The 9772-nt window shown below is 35.6% G+C and overlaps 1 protein-coding gene across 1 annotated transcript in view; it reads right to left on the bottom strand.

Annotated features, from left to right (window-relative positions):
- Positions 1–814: 814 nt before the first annotated feature.
- Positions 815–9772, bottom strand: part of LOC106884470 (kelch-like protein 10) — a 19611-nt gene continuing 10653 nt past the window's right edge. The window contains exons 4-6 of the mRNA XM_014935872.2: positions 9713–9768; positions 3685–3776; positions 815–1160 (exon numbers count right to left, since the gene is read on the bottom strand). Coding sequence (XP_014791358.1) covers positions 983–1160; positions 3685–3776; positions 9713–9768 — 326 coding nt within the window. The 3' untranslated portion in view covers positions 815–982. The remainder of the gene's footprint in view (positions 1161–3684; positions 3777–9712; positions 9769–9772) is intronic.

Raw genomic sequence — 9772 nt, 5'->3', positions numbered from 1 at the left:
ATATATATATATATATATATATATAAATTAATCAGAAATTGGAGAAATCTTGATCAACAACAATTGACTACCATCGATTATTATTTTTTAATACAAGACTTTATCCCATCTAACAGCCGTTTCTGTTTCCAATGTCCTGCAGTGTTGCCAAGGAGCTTCATCAGAGTGAAGAAAAATAATAAATAGCTGAACTAGAAATATTATTATTTCTAGTTTAGTCATCTACTCAACGGCCTGAAGCATTACACTGCAAAATGGTATGATTCAAATATATTAAACCTCCATTCTTCCCCTCGAGGCTCTTCTTTTCTTTTCTTTTATTTTATGTATTTTTCTTCACTCTGATGAAACTCCATGTTCCAGATCGGATGTGTTACAAAATATGACGAATATTCTCAGAATTTTCTTTAGCAACACTGCAGGACATTGGAATCAGAAACGGCTGTTAGATGGGATAAAGCTTTGTATTAAAAAATAATAAGCGATGTTAGTCAATTGTTGTTGATCAAGATTTCTCCATTTTCTGCCTAATTTAAATTTGATTCCTGATATTACCTGTATCCTATGAGCATAGTATGCTTGCATATGTATGCCCAGGGTTAACAGAGGTAGTTTATACCGGTAGTAAAATGGATGTTCTCATTCCTTAGACGGTTATTCCAACCGCTAACTCTATTAATCTTTTATAAAATCTTCCTGCATAACTTCATTGACAAACTCTTTTTTTTCTATTCATTTTTTACTGCTTTGGTCAAATATATTTACTCAGAATAAAATTGCATAAAGAAAACATATTGTTATCAAAATTGTTTCTTTATTTTTTCTCTATCATTATTTTTATTATCATTATTATAATTATTATCATAGTCATCATCATCGTTATCATTATCATCATTAATGTACTTTTGTCTGTCTGCTGTTCCTTGTATCAGTAGAATTTTGTATGTCAGTCCCAAATTGTTTTGTTTCTTTTTCCTTTTTCTTAATATGTAAGAGAGTAACGGTTGCTTTCTGGATGTAAGAAATTTGGTTTTGAATTGCTGCCTACACCACCTTCTTTCCTGTTCCTCTCGCTAATATACGGTTTGACATTGGGGAGACCCTCGATGACACATGCGCTAAGGGCACTCCGATTGATGTTCAGACTGGCAGTTTTGTACCTTGTGAAATAAAAAATAATAAATCAGTAAAAATACAGGCGTAGGTAACATGAAATGATTGCAGTTGTATTTTGTTGTATCTTGGGAGGGTCATTATACCAATAAAAACACAAACGCTGGTTCTGTTTCACTGTTATTATTATTATTAGTAGTTGTAATAGTATTCTGCCAAGGTTGCCTTTGCTTTTCATCTCCCAGGGTCGATAAAATAAGTACCAGTTGAATACTGGGGTCATTGTATTCGATTTACCCCCTTCCTTGAAATTTCTGGCCTTGTGCCAGAATTTGAAACTTATTATTATTATTATTATTATTATTATTATTATTATTATTATTATTATTATTATTATTATTATTATTAAGGTGGCGAGCTGGCAGAGTCGTTAGCTCGTTGGTTGAAATGTTTAGCGGTATTTTGTGTGTCACTATATTCTGAGTTCAAATTCCACCAAGGTTGACTTTGCCTTTCATTATTTCAGGGTCGATAAATAAAACACTGGGGTCGACGCAATCGACTAGTCTCCTCCCCACAAAATTCCAGGCCTTGTGCCTCTATTAGAAAGGATTCTTCTTCTTCTTCTTCTTCTTCTTCTTCTTCTTCTTCTTATTATTATTATTATTATTATTATTATTATTATTATTCAATTGAAGGTGGGGAGCTGGCGGAATTGTTAGTGCATGAGACAAAATGTTTAGCTGCATCTTCTAGTTCTTTACATTCTGAGTTCAAATCCTGCCAAGGTCGACTTTACCATCATTCTTTCAGGGTCGAAAAAATAAATTACCAAATAAGCCCTGTAGGTCGATGTTATAGATTTACCCTTCCCCACAAAATTGCTGGCCTTGTGACATGAGTAAATTTGAAGCCATTATTATTAACTAACTAGTTAACCATTTAACAGATCATCTATTTGATTATTTCATCAATCATTGAGGTCAAACAATCAGCTCGGTTTGTTAGGGTCATTTCATTGTCATTCACGTCATCATCCCCTCGCTACTCCTGGCAATAAATGGATCTTGACAAATCTAGTTGAATCATTGCTTAAATGATTAATCAAACAATCGATTAGTTAACTAGTTGTAATTAAAAAATAATAAAGAAGTTAAATAGAACCAGTGCATTGGCCAAACTTATTATTGGCCAAATGATCCTCCCAAGATACAACAAAATATGTTTCAACACTTAAATTCGCATCAGAAATCTTGCAAACCAAATACAAAAATGAAATATTGAAATTGTAATTTTTCTAGATTATTAGTCCTATCTTTAGAGACATTTTTATCTATTACGAAGCGGCAAGGTGACTGAATCGTTAACACATCAGACTAAATGTTTAGCAGTATTTCTTTTCACTTTATGTTCTTTGCCTTTCATCCTTTAGGAGTTGATAAAATAAATACCAGTTGAAGAGTGGGGGTCAATGTAATTCACTTATCCCCCCCCCCCGAAATTGCTGGCCTTGTGCCAAAATTCTGAAATATATATATTTACATGTGTCTTTTGTTTTTGATTGACTTGATCCCCGAGGGCCAGCAGGCGTCATTTCTGCATTTATTCTTTGGTTCTTTTATTTGTTCCAGTCATTTGACTGTGGTCATGCTGGAACACCACCTTGAAGGGTTTTGAACAAATCAACCCCAGGCCTTAGATTTTAAGGTTTGTTCTTAGTCTATCGGTCTGTTTCGCCGAACCGCAAAGTTATGGGAACATAAACACACCAACACCGGTTGTCAAGCAGTGACGGGGGTGACAAACACAAACACAAAGATACACAAACACAAAGATACACACACACACATATACGACGGGCTTCATTCAGTTTCCATCTACCATATCCACTCACAAGGCTTTGGTCAGCCCAAGGCAATAGCAGAAGACTCTTGCCCAAGATGCTATGTAGTGGGACTGAACCCGGAACCATGTTGTTGGGAAGCAAGCTTCTTACTACACAACCACACCTGTACTAACCAAGATTTGAATTCAAAGACTTTTAAAATATCCATTCAAATTCAGGTGCAGAAGTGACTGTGTGGTTAAGAAGCTTGCTTCCTAACCACATGGTTTAAGGTTCAGTCCAACTGCATGGTACCTTAGGCAAGTATTTTCCTCAATGACCCTGGACCAACAAAACCCTTGTGAGTGGGTTTGGTAGACATATATTTGTATATGTTGCTTATATGTGTGTGTGTGGGGGGGGGGAGGTCTTGACATTACATGATAGTTGTGGATGAGTGTCACTGTCATACAAGCGGTGTCATTCATTGCCTCACTGATGAGAGTAACAAAAGAACATCCGTTGACTTCTTGCAATAAGCACTGATGTTTGTTGATATTTTTGTCCCATTTCCGTTGTTGCTTAGATATGATAGAAGACACAATTGTATCTTGCCTGGCTCTTAAAAGGTTGGTGATGGATGGGGTTAGAAAACATTTATTTATAATGGAAAAAATAATACAGAAGGAATTTTGATAGCATGTATAAAAGGAAAGAATGGTCTCCTCGGTTTGTATGGAACTTACCATTGCTCTGAGACAGTGTCAAAACATTCTACACGGGAAATGGTGTTGAAACCATCAAATCCACCTATGGCAAATATCATGCCTTCCAAAACCTGCAGAAATTATATATATTCATGTATATAATATGTGTGTTTGAAACATTGATCAATGAAAGCGCTTACACACAATATGAAAATTTTGTTTCAAAAAATTTGTCATTCTGTTTTTCTAAGACATTTTTTTAAAGAGTTAATGGCTTTTAAGAAAATATTTTTTAAAATATTGCGACTGTATGCATGTATGTACATACACACGCACACACACACACACGCACGCACGCGCGCACACATACATATATTTATATATATATATATATGTATATATATGTGGAGGCGCGATGGCTCAGTGGTTAGGATGGCGGTTTCGATTCCCAGACCGGGTGTTGTGAGTGTTTATTGAGCGAAAACACGAAGCTCTGGCAGGGGGTGGTGGTGAACCCTGCTGTACTCTTTCGCCACAACTTTCTCTCACTCTTTCTTCCTGTTTCTCTTGTACCTGTATTTCAAAAGGCCAGCTTTGTCACATTCTGTGCCAAACTGAATCTCCCCGAGAATTACGTTAAGGGTACACGTGTCTGTGGAGTGCTCAGCCACTTGCACGTTAATTTCACGAACAAGCTGTGTGTGTGTGTGAGTATATATATATATATATATATATATGTTTATATTTACGTATGTGTGCTTATATATGTATGTATGTATATCTGTGTGTGTATACACATATATTTATGCATGTATATGTATGTATATATATATATATATATATGTGTGTGTGTGTGTGTGTATGAATATATCTATATATGTATATATATATATAAATTTATATGGATTCAAGTAATCCGGTAATACTAAAAAAAAACTTCCTTATATACGTATCATTCTACATAACACATGGAATATATAGGATAAAGATTTTTTGCAGACATGAGAGTAATTTATTTATTACTAAATAATATAAATTACTTACATGTTTTTAAGTTACGAAACGATTTGTTGTGATATTAGAATTTTCTTATTGTTAAATACAATTTCATCAAACAATTTCTATTTATATATAATATAATATAATATTTCTTTTATATATAACAAATGGTAGGGAAGGAAAATAGAATAAACGAGAAACCCATGCTGCAGCGATCCCTCACGGGTGAAATACTGTACAACTGGTTGTAGTGCATCCCTTAATGCAGAAGTACCTCGTCAAGTGATGTTATAAGGGGTATCTCGTTAAATAAACCCTGTTTCGCACGGTGTTAATACAGTTAGTAACGGTAGGTTTAAGCCGCCGGGCTGTACCCCACCCACGTCGGATCGATGCAGGATGTGTCGAAACTATCGTTGCGAGCAATAAAGAATGGCCTCCTTGGTTTGTATGGAACTTACCATTGCTCTGAGATCGTGTCATAACATTCTACACGGGTTTCTCGTATATTCCATTCTCCATCTCTATCATTTGTTATTTACTCAACGAATACTGAGAAATTCCTGAAATAGATCCAGTAACAATTGTTCAAATGCCGTGGATGATGTCAAGTAGCCATCAGCGGCGAATGCGCTTCATTGGCTAACCACTAGGTACATACCCAAAACTTAAATAATTACATTTATTAAATGTACCATCACAATTTTATTTCAGCATTCATCACAACCGTCCGACGAACGGGAACGTGAAACTCTTTACAGCTTTGTGAAGGTTTTGCAACTTCAATAAAAAGCATATGACTCCACGTAAGGTATTCGATGCATGTGTGTGTGTGTGTGTGTGTGTGTGTGTGTGTGTGTGTGTGTGTGTGTGTGTGTACGGTGTAATAGTTTGCGTGAAATATTTTAGAATATATAAAAACTAAGAAAGCAATGCCATTGTTTTTTGCTGAAGATTAAAAAAAAAATAAGCGAGATGATGTACATTTTACCTTTAAAAAAAAACATGTAACAATCCTTATGTTATGATTTTAAAATATCTCCTGTTAAAGTGTGAACAAGAGCTATCTGATTTCTGATTTTATTGTATCTACATGCACACACACACACACACACACACATTTCTCTCCTTTCAACTTTTCCCCGAAGAAGAAATCTGTTCGAGACGTCAGATTTTCTATTCCCCAAGGCAAGATCATTGTACTGTATAAGTTTTGCCAATGCAGACCAACAGCAGCCTTTTTGGAGTCAGTTTGTTCAGAAATATCATTATATGATTAGATAAACATTATATCATTATATAAACAAAATAGTATGACGGATAAATTAAAGAGCATTTATTCGTGAGACAGAGCAAATATTAATTTTAATATGATATTTAAAATTCACTGCTATTCTACTGCTTTTTGAGTATAACAGAAAGCGCGTTTTATATAGCTTGACTTAACATCGTTTTCCGTTGAATGCGAAATCTAATTCAATTACATAAGTTTTAGTATTCATTAAGCATTTTGGAATCGACTACTGATTCAGAAGATTGTCTAACTGTAATAATAAGGTGGGTTACAGCTACACAGCGAAAAGGGGAAGTACTTATACCTCTAAATCTCAATAAACAAGGAAAGATAAGGCAACGTCTAAATGTTGAACTATAGCGTCATGCTCATGTGATAGCTACTGCAAAACTAAATCAGTCATTTACAGAGCTAGCCTCCACTGAAGTATTTATGGTCAAACACTTCTCTGGCTTTACAGAGAGTAACTACTCATTGAATGTCTTTTACGTTTTTTTTTTGTTTTTTTTTAAATTTTTTATTCTGGATTGAAAATAATAGAATAACTACAACATTATCAAATTATGCATGAAAATTAAAAGGCAGCAGTATAGATAATTTTAACATTAAGTAACTAATTATAGATTACTTTAAGCCAAATATGATCAGTTTCAGATATTGCTACTTTTGCATATCGGAAAAATATCATATTCAAATTAATTAAAATCATCCTACGAACTATTTGAATATAAGATCTGAGATTTTCTGCAAGTGCCACAAAAAGAAAAAGAAAAAAACCGCAAAGAAAAACTTGATGCAATTATAGTAAATTGCAGCATCAACAGAAGGTTTTACAGCATATTGGATGATTACAATATGCTCTTCCAAGATACAACAACTGTTTTCTATCGATGAATCCACTTATTATTGTACTAATAGATATTTACCGTCTTGATTTCACTTGGTATTTATGAAAACATTCTCTTTCACTCATTATTATATATCATACTAGCTTAAAAGCCACACTCCGTGCGAACTTTTAAGCTAGCTCCTGTGGAGGGCTAATTGAGCCTACAGCCCAACACTACAGAGCGCAATAATAATAAAGTATTCATTGGCACACTACCAAATATGGTATTACTATTAATTCAGCTTAAATGAAAAACTTGTAAGTTCACAAATTTTTGGAGTCCTTTTAAAATTTGAATTTTCAACTGTAAGCATATAACAGTCCTCATCCAGAACTGATCCCAATGCTGGATGTTCAAGAACCAAATAAAGGGCAGCTTTTCAACCCCGGGATCATACTGATTCCAAAAAGTTATATGTCTCTATGGAGAGCAAATGTAAACTGAGATACAGGGGTCCCGGACGGACGGACAGAATTTCGTGTTTATTGTTATAGATGAAGAGAACACATGAAGATTGTTTTCCTGGCATAAAACTTAAAATTATAGAATAGTAATTAGTTTAATCAATATATAATATGTACATAAACATACATTTATACATAAGTTTATACAGAGATAGAAATGCACAAATACTTACATATGTTTAAAGAAATCGTGAACAGTATGTTGACTACAGACATATTTAGTCAAGCTGTGAATGTACGCCGTGAGTATCACTGGTTATACATGAGTTTGACTCTACATAGAAGTATTAACGAGCTTTATTTCATTGTGTGTGTGTGTTTGTGTGTGTGTGTGTGTGTGTGTGTGTGTGTGTGTGTATGTGTGAGAGTTAACTTTAAGTTGTTATTTTAAAGAAGTTTTTGGAATTTACTGATGGGGACGACTCAATGGTAGGACAAAATAACAGTCATATTTATTATAGAAAAAGTTTTGATTAGGAATTCGGATAAATATTTACACATACATACATACATACATACATACACACACAGACACAGACACAGACACAGACACACACACACACACACAGACACACACACACACACACACACACATATACACATACACACAAGGTATCTACTAGCAACTTAGGGAGACCATCACTGACTGTTAAGTATGTGGCGCATTCGGACAAATATATGCTTTCTACTTGTGGCTCTGCTAGTGATTAATGAGTCCAAGCTTTGATAAATATACACGACTGTAGATATTGCAGACCAAGTTTCCCTCATTCTCATACATATATACATAATACATACATACATACATACATACATACATACATACATACATACATACATACATACACGCATGCATGCATGTGGACGTATGGGCGGGTTTGCGTGCAGGTGTGTGTATATTGTATATGAGTATTTTTGTATATATATATCTAAACATAAACACACCTATAACACCTATGAGTAAAAATATAAAGTAATGAAGAGACACTCAACACACAGTGGAAGTGAAATGTGTTTATTAACAAGGAGAATAAGCTGCACATTACTCGAAGTTTCGTGGATGTTGAGTTCATCGGACGCTTAAGCTTAGAGTGGAGAAGAAATAAATATAACTTCGAAGTAAGAATAATTGGAAACCTCCATTGGCTCGAAATTTCACGAGTTGAAGTTGACAATACAACGGCAACAAATTTTCTTACTTATTGTTCCACGTATGTGGTACAAGGGATATTCTAGCGGCGGCAGTAAGTCTACCACTTGTGGAATTTGACAATTTAGCGACATTAAATTGGAATGAGAGCCTGCTGTCACTGTTCTGCATAGTGAGGTAACTAGTCTTGCAGTATGAGGTTAGCTATTAGTAATATTTTTGCGAGAACAGATGAAAATGTGGCCCTGCTGTACGCGGTTCTTTGTGTGATGTGCGGAACTGTATTCGATGCATTTGTAACTAGTTGTTCGCAGCAGTGGTGGTTAGTGGAAGGAGAATAATCTCTTAACGAATGAACAGGTGTTGTCTACCTTGCAAGTGCACAAGGGCCTACAAAAGTCAAGGTTGTCTTTCTGGGGTAGTAGCAATCAATTGTTCATTAACAGAGCGTTTCTTTGATGGCAGCGATACGATAAACTGGTTTTCCTCTTGACGGCTTCTGCAGGATGTTGTAGTATATACAGTTTCTCGGGAAGGCATAGTCAGCATTTACGAGCGTAGGGTGAGTAAGGGGGGATGCTGTCATGGATGCTTCATGTAACATTACAGAAATCGTTTCTTTGGTCGTGGGGTTTCCAGACGAAGCATGTCAGGGAGGTGGGGTTTCCCTGTCCCTGCACCTGAAGGAGCGCAAGTGTTATGCAAACCTTGCCCTGGCCTTATTTGCTGGCTAACCGGTGTATTTTTTCGGGGATCATCAGTCAGTTTAAGGACAACTCTTTAGTGGACTGTTGGTTGGATTTCAGAAATCACACATTGGATCATGGAGCGGGATCCGTGTTGGTGCGTGTTTTAGAAGGTCAGAATTTTTGGCAGATGTCTTGTCACTTCGACAAGTTTGTTTCGAAATTCTGTAACTCAATATACTACTTGTCTAAACAGACACAGTAGAAGTAATCTGGATACTATCCTAGTTTCACTGTAGGCCTGCTTTTTACTGATTTTTATGGTTACCATACATATATTCTCACACGAGAAATCTCTACATCAGACAGACAGACAGGCAGACAGGCAGACAGGCAGAGAGACAGAGACAGACGGATTGACAGACACAGAAAGAGTAAGTTAGGTTAAAACGAAAGAAGGATTGTCAGAAAGATAGGTAGAGAGGTTATTAGAATAAATAGGCAGATAGATAATTGGTTATTCAAAGTTCGGGGAAGGAGAGGGGAAACAGGGACCACGATGTATAAAAGTTAATGGTTCCTACCTCGATTGCAAAATTACTTCTCGGCGTGTCCATTTCGGAGACATTTTCCCAGCTATTCGT

The sequence above is a fragment of the Octopus bimaculoides genome, chromosome 12, assembly GCF_001194135.2.
Source record: "Octopus bimaculoides isolate UCB-OBI-ISO-001 chromosome 12, ASM119413v2, whole genome shotgun sequence".
Taxonomy (NCBI): Eukaryota; Metazoa; Mollusca; class Cephalopoda; order Octopoda; family Octopodidae; genus Octopus; species Octopus bimaculoides.
The sequence above is the reverse complement of the archived record's forward strand: the minus strand, read 5'-3'. Positions and strand labels throughout refer to the sequence as shown.